General features: G+C 35.1%; 1 protein-coding gene across 5 annotated transcripts in view; it reads left to right on the top strand.

Moving 5' to 3' along the window:
- Nucleotides 1–9,945: 9,945 nt before the first annotated feature.
- LOC106135516 (potassium voltage-gated channel subfamily KQT member 1) overlaps nucleotides 9,946–20,070 on the top strand; it is a 38,502-nt gene continuing 28,377 nt past the window's right edge. For 4 of the 5 annotated variants that reach the window (XM_060950933.1, XM_013335851.2, XM_060950936.1 and 1 more), the window contains exons 1-4: nucleotides 9,946–10,195; nucleotides 11,009–11,064; nucleotides 19,250–19,423; nucleotides 19,825–19,959. In XM_060950933.1, coding sequence (XP_060806916.1) covers nucleotides 10,151–10,195; nucleotides 11,009–11,064; nucleotides 19,250–19,423; nucleotides 19,825–19,959 — 410 coding nt within the window. In that variant the 5' untranslated portion in view covers nucleotides 9,946–10,150. The remainder of the gene's footprint in view (nucleotides 10,196–11,008; nucleotides 11,065–19,249; nucleotides 19,424–19,824; nucleotides 19,960–20,070) is intronic. The other variant, XM_013335849.2, reaches the window with a different exon arrangement.

The raw sequence follows: 20,070 nt of genomic DNA on the forward strand, positions 1-20,070 counted from the left end.
AGGGTACTCGGCATTTAGCACTATCCGCGCCTATCTCTTTCTTGCGGTCAACAAATATTAAAGAGTAAACGAAACAAATATAGTTTTGTCGCCGCGCTTCATGATGCTCGCCTAGGAACAAAAAATTGTGGAGTCGCTTTGTTTTATTTTTATGATTTTTTATTTTGATACTAGTTCGGTTGATTAATTATTTAATGAGGTGAATGGAAATATGTAATGTTATCTGAAAATGGTACCTGTTAAAACGATTAAGTAAAATTTGGTAAGGGGGTGATACTACATCAATTACACGACTATCTAGTAAATTCTAATCACATGCCAACGAAGTCGCAAGTAAAACCTTACAGAATAACATACAATTTACGTGTATTTCAGTTTTCTGCAGAACGCCATAATAAGGAATGAATGGATTTCTATTAGGTATAGCGAGAGACCGAGGTGAAGAGTTTTTAATCGGGATCGAACCCGAGACCTCCGACTTGGCAGTCAGGCAAGATGATCATTAGGCCACAGAAGTCGACAAAAAACAAAAGAACTACCTTTAAAGTAAAAAATAAACTGTTTACATCCAAATCGACACATAATCACATACATTCAAACACTCATACACCCAAACAAACTCCTTCTAACATCCAATGACAATTTTTATTGCAACGCATTTCGTATCAAAATGTTAAAGTGTGTGAAGGTAAAATTTTTAAAATAACAAAACCATATGAAACATTGTGTTAATACCATGTCACACCAAACTACGTTTTTTAAGGATTGCGTGCCTTATTATAAAACATTTAAGGTTCAATTTTCAATACACTTGTTTTTGGACATAGGACTTTGTCAAATAGTCGAAGTAATATGAGTAATAATAATTATGTATTGAGGTGAGGACGATATTTTGTTTTATTTTGCTCGGAACTGTTTATCTAGTTGTTTATAGTTGATCGAAGAGTGCGCTTAGAGGAATCATCTTTCTGCTGAAAATTCATATAAAATAGAATTTAATTAAACGTTTTTTCGCATCAATCCCATGCCATTTACAAATAAGCCATAGGTAAAAAGAGATAAAAGATTTCCTTTTGAATTTGCCTAACTAAAAATTTATTTTTTTGTAATAAGACTTCCATAACAATTTGGAAGATTGTTAAACAAAATTATTTTACTTCACCAAACAAATCATGACCATTTCATCTCTTACTTCTCCCAAAAGCTGCTGAAATGGTATAGATACAATTTTGTATATAATATATTATTAAGATAATTAAGACGGGGTGTAAAATAAAATACTGTGTTGGTAAAATGAAAAAAACTTTAATAAAAACTTTAAACATAAAACCCTAACGTATTGGTCCACTGTACATCAATACATAGATTATTAAATATTTATGGAAAAAGAAAATAGAGTATCAATAAGTATACTTATCGATCTACATATTAAAAGAATCACAATCAATAGTGAGTGCAAATAGCTTCAGCGTCGGAGGGTATACCTACTAAGTGTAAACAAATCGGTCATGTTAGCCGCATGCTTTGTTTACAAAATGTTAACATAAATTAGGACTGCTGATTGCCGTAATCATAATATCGTTCGGGTCAGACCAAATAACATATAAAAAGGTAATAAACGTAAAATTCTAGATGATGAACTCTACTTTCCAAGATTAAGTTATGTTTTTGTGTAATTAATATACAATTTTTTGTCTATGCGTACATTAGTTTAAGTGCCAACAATTGGTAAACTGTGTTATTCGCATTGCATTAAAAGTTAACATGCCAATCGTCACACCTAGTAGTAGTTTTTTCGGTAAAAAAATAGTAATTTCAACGCGGGCTTTGTGCGGCGGTGGGCTTTTTTTACATACATAGATACATATATAATATCGTCTTTGTCCCTTGCGGGGTAAGCAGAGCCAACAATCTTAAAAAGACTGATAGGCCACGTTCAGCTGTTTGGCTTAATTATAGAATTGAGATTCAAATAGTGACAGGTTGCTAGCCTATCCCAAGTTTATAGGTCTACCTATCCCTTAATCGCCTTTTACGACATCCATGGGAAAGAGTTGGAGTGGTCCTATTCTTTTTCCTATTTGTGTCCATAAATTTTTGCCACACGGCAATTTTTACAAAATACCCTATGCATATCATAAAAACCACTTAACCGATTTTGATGCCCCCCGGACTTAAAAATTCTGTTGATAGATTTTACATACATGAGGCCCTATTTACGTCGTTTAAATGCCACAGAATTACTTGGGAATATAAAATGTAAGAAATTAGTAAATACTTTAACCAAGAATCAGGTAGAAATAAAGCTAAGCACGTGTTCAATTAATCAACACGAAACAATTCAGTCACAAACAAGCCACGGAAACATTAAAGGTACAGGTGGGTAGGCATACAAACATTCACGATTCGATTCATCTTGTATGCACACGTAAACACAATGTGGCATAATCTACACAGATCCCACAAGTTAGTTAGGCAGGCAGTACCAACGGGACTTCACATTTATAGAAGAGTCCTTATCGGAAGAAGGTAGGTACCTTCATGAGATATATGTACCTAACTATCTACTTGCTCTTGCCGTTACCGTGAAATTACCAGAAAAAATACTTACCTAGGTATGTTACTATTGAACGTTAAGTCTGTATTATACCTAGTGTGCGTTGTTTTCCATTTAAACTATTACTAACTACTCCATAGTAAACAAGGAACGCTTATAATTTCGTCATGTCTGTCTGCTTGTTCGCGCTTTTACTCGGAGACTTGGTAGAAGGCTGTAATTTTTATATTACAAAAAGAACATTATCTCAATTTCAATAGGTTTTTTAAAAATATTATAAGGTTAAGAACACCATATCTCCATTTAAGAATTCATTTCTAAAAAAAATTTTAATAGAGGTATGCGTCCCAACTTCAATTTGCTCAAGGGTTATACCTATGTGGACTTGTGAAAAAAATTACAGCAGTTACATATATAACGAAGCTTAAGGCAAATTATCACAGCTGAGTAGTAAGTAAAGACTAAAAAGATGTAACTTATAAAATGTACTTACTCGGAAAAGTAAATTTTTTTCATACTACCTAATTAGATTGAAAATTAGTGGACAGTTTTGTCGATTTATTCTTTTTCCAGGGCTGGTGTTTTCTCACTGCGGCAAATAAATATAAATGGGCTCTTAATAGACTTTAATTTAATGGACTATATACATACATTTTTTTTTTTTCGGGACAAATTACACAGATTGAGTTAGCCTCGAAGTAAGTTCGAGACTTGTGTTACGAGATGCTAACTCAACGATACTATATTTTGTAATAAATACTTGTATAGACAAACATCCAAGACCCAGACCAGCCGGAGAAAGTTCGTTTCTCATCATGCCCTGACCGGGATTCGAACCTGGGACCTCCGGAGTCACAGACAAGTGTATTACCGCTGCGCCACAGAGGCCGTCAATATATATAGGTATAAAATGTATTGCGCACAAAACCAGAACAAGCAAGAGATAAAGGCAATGTTGCAATTTTTCAAAACATTTCTTATTAACTTACTTAATAAATTAAAAAACTACGTCAAGTTAAACAAATATAGCAAATTTAATAATAATTTGTACTTGGATGACTGAGCGATAGGTACTTGGTAGACGCCAGAAAAACATAAAAAGTAGTAAAATCATAAAACCACCGAAAAATCCTTTAATAACTTATGTTAACGAAAAACCGCCACCAATCAATATACTACTTTTTTAAAGTCGGTAAAATTTCTAAACCCTCCTAAGTGTAACAAACACTCCTCAAAACCGCATCAAAATCGGTATAAGTGTAAGGTATCAGCGAAACGCGATATAATCCCGGACAAACATATATACAGGTAAAACAGAGAACCACCTTTTTAAGGCGGTTAAAAAGTTATAAAAGCTAAAACAAACCCACTAAAGATGAAACTCAGAAAGGAATTCCATACAAAATAGTAAAAACCAAAAACGGTGGACGTCACAAAAACAGTTAGTATTTTAACCGGGCACTTTACCGATTCGACCACTGCTCCCTAGTAATTCCTTTCCTAAGTATTTCTACCAAAAAATCATGTGCACAGGGTATAATAAGAGGAAGTTATTATAATTCTGTAGTGAACAAGGTATCACGTCCTTTCCTTTGACCTATTATACCTAGCTGTCATTTCGGTTTGATATATTCTACGTATCAGCCAAGTCTATAAAAAGGTAAAAGTAAAAAAAAAATTTTAGGGTACCTCTCATGTAGGTACGTAAAGATATTGTTGATAGGTCGCCTGTGCTTAAATTTCATACAACGTTTCGCTTTCATTTCCAAGGGATCCTACGTTGTATTTAGATAAAATTGTGTCAGTGCCTATATATAGTGCCAAAGCTTTTTACTGCTAAATCGTACTAAAGCCCGAAATACACCTTGTTATCACCCACCAATTACACCACCAGGTTATCTATCATTTCAAATGAAAGCGATACTAAGTTATATAAAAAGTATAGGTATACTTTTTCATCTTATACTAACCGATTCTTAAACGCTCACATATTCAATTTTAATGCCGATCAACTTCTGGCCTAGAAAAGGCACACCTACTTGAAAAATAATAATTGTTGTCCAAACGTCATATAAATGCTTCGTAGGTGTACGCTCACAAAAAGTAAGTACTTATAGGGGTATTTTTACAACTATCGAAGTCTTCATTGTGACCCAACACACACTTGACCGGTATTATTTAGTGAATTCTTGTCTTGTTCCATCATAAAAAATCCAATAGGCGTTTCGTCGGCATCAGGAAGGCCCTATGTTAAATTCTGTATCTTTTCACTTTTCCTTGGCACTGCGCCCATACATGAATAAATTAAGACAATTTTCTTATTTTTCTCTTTACATTTGCTATGTGGATAGTTATTGTTTATACTAGATACATACATACATATAATCCCGTAGGGGTATTCCACTTGCGGGGTAGACAGAGCCAACAGTCTTGAAAAGACTGATAGTCCACGTTCAGCTGTTTGGCTTGATGATAGAATTGAGATTCAAATAGTGACAGGTTGCCAGCCCATCGCCGAAAAGAAAAAATCCAAGATGATAACCTATCCCGTAGTTGCCTATGTCACAAAGACATCAATGGGAAAAAGATGAAGTGTTTCTTTTGTTTTTTCTATATATTGGTGCTGGGAACCACAAGGCTTTTTATTAATACAACGTTTATGTAATCACGTCTTTATCCCTTACAGGGTATACAGACCCAACAATCTCGAAAATAATAGACTACCATGTTCAGCTATAATAAGTGACAGGTTGCTATCCTATGGCCTAAAAGAAAAATCCCAAATTTATAAACATTTCCTTTGATTGACATTTACAATCTGTCCGGGAAGAGACGCAGCTGGCTCACAGAATAATTAGTTATTGTTACATGTCCTTATATTTTCCAAGTTATTACTCTAACTGTAGTAATGTTCTAAGCATTCTTATCTAGGTCTGTGATTATTCAGTAGCTACAATTACAAAATTTAACCTTGTAAGATTATACAGACATATATTTTACATGAAGGTACCTAGAAGGGAGCTAACATTTGCAATAATAACCAAATCCACTCATACTAAGTAGGTATCTACTAGCCCGTAATAGTGAGTAAATTGGATGCTTCCGGCTTGATATAGCCTTTCCGACTAATGTCATACTATTAGATTAACTGACCACGTCTTCCCATGTTCTTTTGCTAAGTAAATATTTCACTATGTGTTCCTTAAGTAGTTAGAATTTATTAGAGTCAATATGATGGACAATAATTTTAATTTCGACAAAGTAGTAGGTACATCCAAAAAGAGAATTTATCAATCAACAATGCCAAAAGTTCAATTTAAGATTTTGTCTTTATTGATTGTTAATCAACTGGGTACTGGCGCCGCGTGTAGGTTAATTTACGTTAGAGTTAAACGATAATTATCCAGACCTATAATAGAGTTACAGTTAATTCTATAGTAGGTATATAGTAGTAACCCATTTCCGTGCCAATTTTATACCTATAGCCACAGAAGTATATGTGCGCGTGGCGTTCCACGCTGCTGCCACTCGACACTATACATAAAACAGGAAGTACCTATGACGAAAATCGTTTTCTTTGGTGAAGCCATATGTAATTTCAATTTTAAAATCCTGGCTATCACATCGTGTTGGTCATATAGTTGTCGACCTGGCAATTATTTGTCCATTATTTCTTTCCACATGCTATAAGCTCTAAATAAAATACGTTTTTGTAAATCACATTCAACTCTGTTTTGAAGCAATGCTTGAAGTAATTTTTTTACTGATCAGATCAACTACGTACCAGACAAACATTCCAAAAAATGATTTTCTGTTTGTGTTAAGTACAGAACTCGATTTGTACAATCTCATCAAATGTACTGTTTTAAGACCTCAATAATTATTTGCCAATGCTGCCAGTCTTCTGGGCAGAATTGGATTGAAACTATGCAAAGACAGCATAATGTAAGATTTCAGTTTGTGAATGTACCTACTTGCATAATTTTAATTAAAAATTATACTAAGATTTTAATAGTAAGTTCTTAATATTTAAAAAAACGGTCGAATTGAGAACCTTCTGTTTTGAAGTCTGTTACTTATATAGGACCATTTCAAGATTATTATTATATAGAAAATCTAGGTACTTAAAAAGAGTGTCAGTGGTTGACCTACTAAAATTCGCAAGTAACCCGTGTGAGGCCAGCTATTTCAACCATGTACCGATAACACTTTCTGAGTTATGAACATTAGTTTGAGTGTTAATCGATGCTCTCACGGTGAGGAATACATCGGGAAAAAAGTTGCACATTCAGGCAACTGAATGTGTAACCTGATCCAATATTCGTAAGGTTCCTCTGCAAAGATGGCGGAGGTCAGATGGGAGTCGCTTCGTGAAAAACCTGAGTCATCCAATCCAGGATCCATGGTCAAGAGCCAATGCCGCGGGCTCCTCTCCAGAGTATTGTGGAGAAGATACTGAAAAATTTGTCCGCCGAAAAAGAAGAGAACCTCTTTTTTGGTTAAGTATGACCCGGACCTTAACAAAGCAACATTGCCATAAGGAAAGGAAAATCTTTACTCAGCCATGATAAATAGCGACCCGACGGCTTTTATTAAAACGGCCAATGAAATTGATGTTCCCATTAATTCCTGGTCAAGATTTATAGCTGGAGACTCCAGGGTCAATTAATTGGTGATTCATATAATTACTGCCCGCTTTTACAGCACCTTCTTGGATTTAGGACCTTTAAAATTATCGTTTTAAATAAAAATTACGTTGGGACGCAAAAGGCAGTCAATATGTATGTTCTTGGGGGTTGTTTTTCATCATCACCCAGGGATTTAGGCTTGATTATGTATTCACCTTTTAGATAGATTTTAGAAGAGACTAGAGTCCGACTTCTGTTCGACTTGAATGGCGATTCTGTGGTGGTAACTCAAGTTACAGGAAGCGAGTCCCATGTGACCTCCGCAAACTTTGCAGAAGATCTTAACCTATTATTTCATCAGAGTTACAGATATTTAAAGTCTGTAAAAGTCTACAAAGCTTATCCATAGTCACAGGACTTGACGGTTAAATGATGGATCTGACATTCAGATACAGCTACTGGTTGCTAGCCTGTCGCCTAGACAAATAATCCAAAGCTTACAAGCATTTCTATTCTCAGTTTAAAATCTGTCATTTGTCTCGTAGTTTCGATGCTGAGCTTCGAAATCGATGAGTCGAAGAAAAATCCAAAATAGAGCTACATTTATTTTGATTAAGTTGGAAGATTATTAAGCATTTTGATCAACGCATTTTTACTGCCGTCCAAAAGAAAATGGGCACAATAACAAACAAGGGAACTTTCAATAAAGGAACTTGGGACGTAAAAACATACAAAATCCACGGTATTCGCTGAGTCGACGCGTAAAACTGTTGATAACGCATGCAATACTGAAATCATAAAATAAAAATGAAACAGAGGAGTAACGTCTGAGGTTTACTGAAATTTTGGTTAAATGTTATTTTAAAAATAAAAAATATATTTTATTTAAGGAAAAATAAAGAAAATACGTTACCGAACGAAATATAGTTAACAAGTTATTTTGACAATCCAATTATTCTAAGTTCCAACTAAAACAAACAGGCTAACAGGCCTGCATTCGACAAGATCAAAATTACTTTGAAAGCCTGCTTAGAGCTTAAATGCCAAAGGCATAATTCATGCATTCAGTAAGAATGTATAAATATTTTACGCTCTAACTAAAACTTTGTAAGAATCTTTGAAAAATAAGAAAAATATCGTTAGCTTCTCTTGTTCATCATCGCTTTTGTTCTATCTTCCGACTTTACCTCCAATGCGCCCTCCACAGAACATCTCTAAATCAATAAAGAACGATCGCGCTTTTCTGATTTAAACAACCGCACTGAAATTTAAAACCTCACAAGTCAGACTTATCCTAAACGACTCATCCACTAATGTTATAACCGCCAGTGCTAGTGCCAGATGTATATAGTCACTATATTTATAACATAACATATAATCACGTATATATACTTAGGTTATATATAAGGCTTAACGATAGAACTGAGATTCAAATAGAGACAGGTTGCTAGCCCATCGCCTAAAAGAAGAATCCCAAGTTTTTAAGCCTATCCCTTAGTCGCCTTTTACGACATCCATGGGAAAGAGTGGTTAATACAAATACTGGAACTGTTTGGTTACTGAACTGTTAAAGATAAGTATTGTATTCTCAGTCTGATCAAACTAACGTAGGGCGACTTAAAACATTGTTTAAAAAAGCATCTTAGACTAAATGAGATATTTAAAAATAACTGTTATTGCCACAGCCATTAGAATTGCAGTTAACATTTCGTTCGTCAGCGTCAGTCGTTATCGTCACAGGTAATCTCGCGTAGACAAACCAAACGAGCTTCTGTCCTGATACGACATCAAACTCTCAATTTTCAAATCTATTTGTCAACACAGGCATCAAGCAACATAAATATTTGTGTCCATGATTGTGAAACATGTCCATGATGGCCGTGTGGTTCCCGGTACCAATACAAAAAAGAATAGGACCCACTCCATCTCTTGTCATCAACCTGTCACTATTTGAATCTCAATTCTATTTTAAACCCAAATAGCTTAACGTTGCCTATCAGTCTTTACAAACTGTAGGCTCTGTCTACCCCGCAAGGGATATAGACGTGATTATATGTATGTATGAATGTATGATTGTGAAACTGCTGCATGTCGTTCTTACCTAAAAGCGTATGATCATGCTAACAAATTCAGAAAAATAAATAAGTTATTGAAACTTATCAGTATCTATTTCAAATAAAACGTTATTTTGGAAGGATCTACGGTTTTCTATATCTATATTCTACACATTCGTAACTAGATGTGGTCGATAGCATCTTAGACCCTTGAGACTCTTCGTCTACCCACATTATCACATTTTCCCAGACGTCAGCAGCAGAACGTTTTGTTATTATAAATGGTACTTATATTTTATTTGCGAAGAAAGTGGTTTGTTTGTTTAAAGATATTCCCGAAACCTTCATTCTTATTCCGGGTTTTCCCATTTGCAGTTGCCCCAAAGGATTTCAGTTCTTGTTTCAGGGTTTCACCGGGAATGCAAGCTTTCAATCTTCTTGAATAAGTAATCAAATTATTCGCTTACTTTTTATTAGGAGTCTAAATAACAAGCTAATTCTGAAGAAAGCTGAATATCAGTATTAAATATGCAAATTATAACCGGGTTTTTCGTTTAGGGAAAAATTTTAATGCAGGTACGATGACCTGGATCGTCGGAGGTGGCCAACAATTAGAATTAGAGGAGGGCGGGCGGCGCGGAGGGCGCTAGGCGGGCGGCGGTGGCGGCGGGCGCGGTGCGGCCCGCGTCAGTCGACTCGCATCCCGCGCCTCGCCCAGCGCGCCCGAGCCGCGCAGCAGCCGCGGGCCGCCGAGCTCATGACTGGCGGGTGCTATGCCGCCGGCGCTCCGGGACGGCTCTCCACGTGCCGAGCCGCCGCCGCACCGCCGCCCTCGTTACACCCTCGACTCTAGCTCGTACACAAAAACGCACGCGATCGCGCGTCTCACGGCTACCGGAATGTAAATATTTATGGATGTCAGTTTTCAGTTGTTTAGATTGGCTGTGAATTTTAAGGTGCGTAAGTATTGTCTGATGTTTCGATATTTGCACGAAGTCGTTTAATACCTACATATGGTTCATTATATGTCGTTATTATAATTGTTTCTACTGAAATGGGTAAATTATAAGCATGCATCCTCGATATCGCATTGTGCTTTATGTCTTTGTACATAATTCCTATAATCGTTAAAGTAATGGCGTATGTATGAAGTGCCCTTCTATATTTGGATCGATAGTTTACGATTAAATGAAGGCAACGTTGAACAGATTTTTCGCATTACATTACTTGATTAAAATATGACGGCGGTGGGCAGGCAGCGTCAGTGCGCCGCCGCCAACATGCCGATTTCGTTTCACAATACTCGATTTAAGTACAATTCTATTAGGTATAAAGATAATCACATCTATTAATTTTCAAATTTCTCAAAGTACCTATAAAAAACCAATATTTATAAAGATAAAGAAACAACATACTCACATTTTTTCAAAATAAAATACAGTCTAGCCAACGCTGTACATTACCGACCTTTAATGCTTGACCTTCGTTCAGCCTAAAAATTAGGAATCTGAATAATTTATACAGTAGATATTCTGCGAACAGACTACTGTATAGCTACATGTATTAGTTAATACTTGAGCCTCGTTCGTATCTTCTCATATACATAATGCATGAGTCGGGCACCAAGGGATTGTCTTTGTTTTTGCCGCCAAGACCCAAACCAGGGCGGATAGTGACGATCAGAAACGAATATATATAGGTACAAATATTTATAAGTTTACCTAAGTAGCACACAAATAACATACATATTCATTGGCATCAATCTTTAGGTGAAAATGAAACCGACCAGGCGTGTTCGCGTACATGAAGATGCTATTCGTCATAGGTAATATATTAATTATTTTTTAATTGCCTTTCTAATTTTGTAGCTCTTTCGTAGCAAACCATATTTTCTTTGTATTATTTTAATCTTGTTTCAAAATTTTAACCCTATCTATTCTAACAAATTAGTTAATTTTATTTGCTGTAGCTAGAATTCTATGCGATAACTTTGAGATGAAAAAATAATGAAAAGTTCAAATTCTCGATTCCTCTATTTACTGTTTTCTTCCGTATATCTACGGCGTTTCTCTATAAAATATTCTACAAACCATTTTTTCAACATCAAGCAAAACACTCTTATGTAACTGGTCCAGCAAGATACTGTATAAATCTTTTAATGGTTCTGGCAAAAACATAAGCCATTTTCAAAACTGAGTGATCATTGCTGTGTTTGAATAAAAAAATCATTACTTTCCTTGCCTGTAACACATAACTGACGGTTTATGAAGCAAATAAATAAATACTCTCAATATAAGTATTATCTTTATCATATAATTAAGAGTAGGTAAATCATTGACAACGTTTCAAATGCATAACTGAGCTTATAGTGACTTCATATCAAAAAACGATGTGCTATAAAAATTAAACAAATTTTTCGCCTGACCGAGCGGTGCTCATTGGATGTTAGAAAAACCATAAAAAGTAGTGAAAAGAAAAAAAACTATCCATTGCCGGGAATCGAACTCAGGCAGTCTGACGTAAAACCGCTCTGACCAGCGGCCCACAGTTCTATGCAAACGACGACGGCGGCAAATTTTGGGTTTTGGGTGAAAATAAGGACAAAACTAGTTTTCCCAGAAATGGGACCTAGCTAAATCGATTGTTTATCTCCTTATGCACATATATTTCAAATTTCGATTAAATCGTTACAGCCGTTTTCGAAAACTCATGTACAAATATTGCTCGTTTTATAGTATAGGATAGGATGATGTTACAACGATTTTTTTAAACTAAACGTTTAATTTATAAAGGCGTTTTATTTGTGTTGTTAGGTTAGTTCCGACGTCTAGGCTTTATTTTACCGCTACTTATATTTTTTTATGAATTACTTGGATACCCTTACAAGAAAAGAAAATTCAATTCCTTTCATTATACACTTTAAACATGCTATTCATATACATGGAGTGTTAATGGCCTATTAACTCTAGCGCAAGTACAGAATTATTAATCTACAAATTAACTCTGTAGCACCGTAGGTATCAAACAATACCTATCGTGTTTAAGAACGTTTCTTTAAAACACTAGCTTTTTCTTAATTTAGTACAGATGGCACTTAAAGCGACATCGCAAATTCCAAAGGACACACACTCTTTCTTACATACATTGGCATTTAGGATAGTAGGATTGGGATTTTCAGAATATTAAACGTCACGTTAAAAGAGAACTTCAATGTTTTTAAAACTGTTATAAAGTAGTTTTTGCTAGCGAAACCTCACTTCTGGTGGAATTTCCAGAAAAGCCTCTGTTACTCCTAAAGGTATTTTATCTCTGTACCAATTTTGACAGAATCAGTCCAGTAAATTTTTAGTTGATCTGTACAAACAAAAATAAAAATCTTTTCTCTTTATTATTGAGCGAGAAGAAAATAATTAAGGAGGAACACAGCATATTCCGCTAGAGACATAGAAATTACAGTACAATTTATGACGTCACTTTTGCTTATACAAGAACACTATAGATTTTGAAATTATTTTGAGGAAAGACCAATAATTTCCTACTTCACTTTTCACTCATGGTAAGATATCGTTCTCTTGAGAGCTATTACAGAGATGAATGTATTAGTAATATTTTTCCATTCATTTCTCTTATCTTCTAATTCACTTTATCAAAAAGTACCTATTGAGCAATTTTAATAAACAAGGATTTATTTTAACATTTTACATTTACTATAAATAAGCTACAAATAAATTTCGTTTTATATTGGTATTATACAAATAAATAAGAAATTAAGAATTAAGACTACAGACTAAAATTACTTATTAAAAAAAGATGATTACAAATTAAAATTAAATTTACAAATTGTACAATATATAGCAACAACTTGAGGGCAATTGGCAATGCTGATTCTCTGAGCCAGATAAGAAATATAAATAAATACATAATATTAAAATCAGAAATCAAGTTTCTGAACCAAAAAGTTAAAATTAATTCATTACCTTCCTATAGGTAAACGTTTTTAGACCGCCTACGTTTCAGTTTTAGCGTTAGTTACTGAGGCATACAAGAGGCTACTCGTAAGTTTAGTCCATGGACTGAGGCCTACGTGAACAATAAACTTACTTACTACGGCTCCGTACCTAAAAGTAAATACGGGGCCCTATCGGTCACCAGGTTGTATCTTATAAACAGTGATAGCTTGAAAGCTGAAATTTTTGTTGTTATTTACCTCTCAAAATAAATAATAAAATAATTATTATATCTCATACAACAAACTTATTTTTTAAGCAATTTTGGTCGATTTTAATAAACTGATAGAAAGGTGAACATGATTATGGTACGGAACCCTTCGTGCGCGAGTCCTACTTGCACTTGGCCGGCCTTTAATTTTCCATTACCTTATCCAGATACTGGAATATATGTACAAATGTTTGAATAGTTTTAGTTATTGTATTAAATAAATATTGCCAAATCCATTAAAAAACCTACTTATAAGGGATTATTCGATTTTTCCAAGTTCCTATCTGATCTTGGCCTGGTACGAGTAGATATGGAACCATATTCTTTCAAATTAAGAAGAATAAATAAATTCTAAAAAAATCTAACAAACATATAAGTAGTCGTATTGAGTCCTAATTATAAAATAAATAAAGGGTTTAATTAAGTTACACTTTAAAGCCAAGCCTTTATGGAATTTAAGATTGGCTGAGTCTTTAAAATTATTCATCAATGCCCCTGGTGGTCTCGGCACGATCTCGGCGCAGTACTCACAGACGGTATCGATTTGTATGAAATACATTTAATTACTGTATCATTCCATACGGTCATAACCAAAGAATCAACGTGTGCCCCATTACACACCACGTGATATTGTTAGTTTGGCATAATGATAGAAAAAAACATGAATGTCGTTTCAGAAGTTAGTTAGGCTAGAATCAAACTTGGGATGTAATTATTCTAACATTGACGTAGGTACGGAAGAACGAGAACTACGGGTTGCATTCAAGACTTGTGCATGTATTTTTAAACCCTTCAAGACTTACGCAAAGAAAACAAAAATATTAAATATTTCATGCTCTTGCTATTCAAATGCACTATCCATGTATTTTTTCAGTGTGTGTTTTCTGTGCTGTATGTTTCCTGTGAATAAGTCGATTTTTTACATTTTTCTAATATGCCTTTATTTATATTAACTAGCTGATGCCCGCGACTTCGTTAGCGTAAATTTCGAAATTTTCCGCGTAAACTTATTTGAAGGCAAACTCATGCCTTGAGTTCATTCAAATGACCTTCATTTTTTCATTCAACTTTTTTTAGTGAACCGATTTTGATGAAACAAACTTTAAATGTTTTTCTGAGTTAAAACAAAGCAATTGGTTGAAGTTTTAAGTAAATCAGTTCAGTACTTTCGGAGATCGTGATCATACATACAGACAGACAGACAACAAAATTTAAAAAAAATATTTTTGCTTTCTTTTATTCATTCTAAGTGTCCCTCTATCCATTTCAGTCAAAAATACTGAATGTACAGACAAAATATTTTTACTGTTTTATTATATGTATACTACTCTGTCAAGAAAGTAGCAGGAAAAGATCAATAATACACAAACTGTTTGTTATTCATCCAAATTTATTTTATCACCTTCAAAATATGCTCCTTTAGAAACGATACACTTACGCCAACGAATAATCCAATCATCAAAACATTTTTTAAACGCTGTTTCCGGAATTGAGGTCAGTTCTCGCCGCGAATTCTCTTTTATGTCTTCTACCGATTGAAAACGGGTGCCACGAAGTGGTAATTTGAGTTTAGGAAAAAGAAAAAAGTCGGCTGGAGCCATATCTGGTGAATATGGTGGTTACTCGATGGTATTTGTTGAGTGTTTGGTTAAAAATTCGTTCACAATGATGGCCTTGTGCGAAGGTGCATTATCATGGTGCAAAATCCAAGAATTTTCTTTCCACAAATCTGGCCTTTTTCGTCGGATTTGCTCTCTTAAACGCCGCATAACACTCAAATAATATTCCTTATTTACCGTTTGACCTTCCGGCAAGAATTCCGAGTGCACAACACCGCGATAGTCAAAGAAAACAGTCAACATGACTTTGACTTTTGAACGACTTTGGCGTGGTTTTTTCGGTTTCGATTCAGTTGGAAGGCGCCACTCCGAAGCTTGTTGACTAGTTTGCATGTCAAACTCGTAAACCCACGTCTCGTCACCAGTAACAATGCGTTTCATGAATGTTGGGTCGGAATTGACTCGTTCTAGCATGTCCTCAGCGACTCTCATGCGATTGAGTTTTTGAAAAAAATTCAGGTCTTTTGGGACTAGCCGAGCGGCAACATGTTTCATACCCAAATTATTAGTTAAAATGGTACGGATCGACTCGTGAGATACAGAAAGTTCGGTGGCTATCTCTCTCAAAGTTGAATGAGGATTTTCAGTCACTATTTCCTTCACTTTTGCGATGTTAACTTCAGTTGCAGACGTTGATGGCCTACCAGAGCGAGGCAAATCTTCCATCACATCTCGACCGCTTTTGAACGCTTTGTACCACTCATAAGCACGAGTTTTTGATAAAGTCGATTCACCGTAAGCCTTCTGTAACATTTTCAGTGACTCCGAACACGATATTCCATTGGCAATGCAAAATTTAAGACAAACTCTTTGTTCGATGTTTTTATCCATTATGAAATTAGCAATACACACTAGATATGATATAACTAAAAATAGCACTGTATTTAATGTAAACAACAGATGCAACTCAAACTCCGCGCCAAAATGGAAAACAGTTGTGCCAATCTAACAACAACAAAAAAAAACAAAAATTTGAATTTGGAACCATAAATAAATAATCCATTCCCGATACTTTTTTGACTGAATGTATATATATAGATAGGGCAAAGTGGTTTCTAGATAGTGTCTAAGAAACTAGATTATTCTGAAACTTATCAGTTTCAGTCTCGATTCGTACCATATTATAACCCTAAGTTGGAAAGTTCAACCTATATATTCATGATTTCGCCTAGACATAAATACTCGTACCAAAGTTAAATCATTGTATGTCTACCAAAAATTCTTACTCTCCATTGCAATTCAGTCTTAGAATCGCCAGACCTCAGAAAAGTAGTTTGTTTTACTTCTAGATAATGTGCTACGTTCTGCGTTAATTAGATAAGCATTTTGAAATCTAAGTTCCGTAAAAACCGTTTGAAATACTTATGGCAAATGTTTGTATCATTTTCACTATTCGCGCCATGGTAACGAAATCGCAAACATGAAGCACCCGCCCTTACGGCAGTTACGAGGTTCATTAACGAATTTACACTAACGTCTCGTTTGTTACCTTATCTATGCTCATTTATCAATAACACATAAAAAGATATAGCATTTTCTACCAAAAACAAATTGGATCCATCCAATTTTGGAAGAATTTTTTTAGAACATATTTTATTTTCAATTTAGACAATAAAATTTGATAAAATGACTGAAGCACACTTAATCTTACTAAATAACAAATAAAGAACAATTAAGCATTTATTATTTACCAAAAAAAAATATAATTATTTAAGAAGTTAGAAGTTATTTATAGGGGCAGCACCAGCAGTTAAATGTAAAAATTAACTGATTAATTAATTACTACATACCTATATACTATTCCGTAGAAATCAGAAATAAAGTCATATACATTTCTGTTTTTTATGTACTACTCATATGATGATAATAAATAATATCTACATATACATATATTTGTTTTTGTGAAGACCGAACTGAAAAAGTTTTCCTTCCATTGCCCGCTACTGTATTTTGTCTTATCTACATAGTATTATTTCATACATACATATGATCACGTCTTTATCCCTTACGGGGTAGACAGAGCCAACAGTCTTGAAAAGACTGATAGGCCACGTTCAGCTGTTTGGTTTAATGATAGAATTGAGATTCAAATAGTGACGGGTTGCTAGCCCATCGCCTAATAGAAGAATCCCAAGTTTATAAGCCTATCCCGTAGTCGCCTTTTACGACATCCATGGAAAAGAGATGGAGTGGTCCTATTCTTTTTTTTATTGGTGCCGGGAACCACACGGCACTATAATTTCATCATTATTATTTCATCTATATTTTTAACTATATATTGATTCTCTCTACATAACGAAGCATCTTATAGAATTTAATGAAATCTTAAAACCATTAAATAACATAAACACATTTTGTTTAAATAAATACTAAATTTCTTTAACTATTCTACAATTCCCATAGCATAAGTTAACTTTTCACCATTCTCCTGACTCCGGTTGCGTCCTATCTATAGCCATAGTCATTTGGTAAACCCAGGACTTCAAGGTTATATAAAGGCATACACACTTTCTTTATTATGCTTCTAAATCCCACGACTGTTTTGTATTTTGTTATATTACTTTTTATGTGCAATAAAGAGTTTACAAACAAAACAGACCAGATAATTACACGAATAGGTAACCATTAGGAAATTATCTATAATAGCAGGTATGGAATTGACTGCAATAGTGCTGTGTGGTTTCCGGCACCAATACAAAAAAGAATAGGACCACTCCATCTCTTTCCCATGCATGTCATAAAAAGGCGACTAAGGGATAGGCTTACAAACTTGGGATTCTTTTTTGGGCGATGGGTTAGCAACGTGTCACTATTTGAATCTCAATTCTATCATTAAGCCAAATAGCTGAACGTGGCCATTCAGTCTTTTCAAGACTGTTGGCTCTGTCTACCCCGCAAGGGATATAGACGTGACCATATGTATGTATGTATGTAGGATTCCAACCCAGGTACCTTGAAACATTTCCATTTATGAATTGGGTACTCTAATCCCTATGTTACTAATGCTCAGAACATGTTATTGTGCTTTATTTTAGAATGCAATGTGGACGTGATGCTGTTGATTATCGCTATTTTTGTTTGCATTTAAACGATACATTTGTAGTGATATCTATGTTAGTCTATAGTGTAGCTAAAGTTTTCATAGATTAAATAAAATAAAACAACGAGATATTTTGCAAAGCCATGAACAGTAACTTTTACGTTAGGTACGCTATACAACAAAAGGTAGGTAGTGTTAAAAATAAAAAAATGGAATTGAAACTGAAGCACACCCGTTGGCAACACCGTGGCTTTTTGCCGCAAACTCTAGTTTATTGCCACGGCTCGACTCCGTTTCCTCTGGATAAACTTTTCGCTGTAAAGATTGTTTAATCGTTATTGTTTAAGTGTTGAAATCGGAATTGATAACCATTGTTTACACTAAAATTCTGTGTTCAGAGGCTTGCTAACATTCTGTGTCCGTTCGGTTACAATTGTCGCCACAATATCTTAGTAATTTTTGAACATGTTATTCTATATTCCACTAATAGCAACGTTATATAATTTTATTTTGAGGTGACAGTGATGCAGCGGATATCAAATCAGTGTCCAATATGCATAGTAAATTAGATCGACGGCAGCGCCGTAATAGAGTGACAATGATCTGTCAGGGCTTATAGGATATAATAGTCGCTAGGTTTATCTAGGTATGCGTAGCAAACTATTTCGGATAGTTGGTGTATTACAGTAGAATTCCTGTAATACACTATGCATCTAACTGGATATAAGAACCTTTTCACTTATAATGTGACTCTTCCTCTGAAAATCCTTTTTCCAACATTTTAAACAGGAACGATTCCTATATTAAATGTGTCCACAACTTTCTGATACTAGCGTAAACATACAAGCAGAGGTAGAGTAGGAGCACTCTCCTTAGCTGGTAAAAGATATATTATTTAAGAAAGAGTAAGGAACTAATCAAAACACATCAGATTATACAAGTAGGTATGTGGAAAGCTATAGGTACGTTCAAATTAATTAACAAGTAAACAGATCGACATATGGTGTCATTTGTTTGACGAGACCACCGAAACACCTGTGTTTCAATACCATAAAAGTTTAGGCGCACCGACCCAGCGGCACAGGTGGCCAAATTGTCAAGAGTAAAAGGGTTTGCGGTATCGTTGGTTGCAGTGAGAGTAAGATTGGCGGCGACCGGCTGGCGACGCCGCGGATGTCGCTGCTCGGCAAACCGCTCAGCTACCGCGCCACGCGTCGCGACGCGCGATACCGCCGCTTACAGTCCAAGTTCTACAACTTCCTCGAACGACCAAGGGGGGCAAAAGCTGTCCTTTATCATATGATTGTGTAAGTCGTCCCCTTCAGACGTTAACCCACTTGTGTTATTTGTGTATAGAGCACAACAAGCTTATCTTCCCATTCTTTGAATGTTTATCGAGAATTTTTCGCAGTAACAAAACACTTTTATTGTCTATTATAAAACAAGGAGAACTTCATATATACCAAGCTCCGCCATTAACTCGACTAAATTAAAATACTACAACATCCCACGTGTCGTGAGAGCAAACAGATGTATGTAATTATGTTCCGTGTTCAACCAACTCTCCATGAACCCTGTTAAATCCAATTAGGAAAGCTAAGGTTGAAAATTTATGTTAACGTGATGTAGCATTAATCTACACACCTAATGAAGTTAGTAACTTAATATATGTACATAAGAACAGTGATTTTAATAGACTTTATTGCAGGTTCCTGATGGTGTTCATGTGCCTGTCACTTTCCGTATTCTCTACCATCGAGGAATACGAAGCAAAAGCTGGAATTGTCCTATTCTACATGGAAACTGTCGTTGTCATCTGGTTCGCGATCGAATTCTTTTTAAGGTGAAATAATTGAACTGTGCGTTATATAAAAGTATTCCCCAAAAACTTAATATTCAGTTTCGTTTATGCTTTGGAAAAAATGTGCTGTATTTCTAGACGAGCATATGAGTT

Source organism: Amyelois transitella, chromosome 3, assembly GCF_032362555.1.
Source record: "Amyelois transitella isolate CPQ chromosome 3, ilAmyTran1.1, whole genome shotgun sequence".
In the NCBI taxonomy this organism is placed as follows: Eukaryota; Metazoa; Arthropoda; class Insecta; order Lepidoptera; family Pyralidae; genus Amyelois; species Amyelois transitella.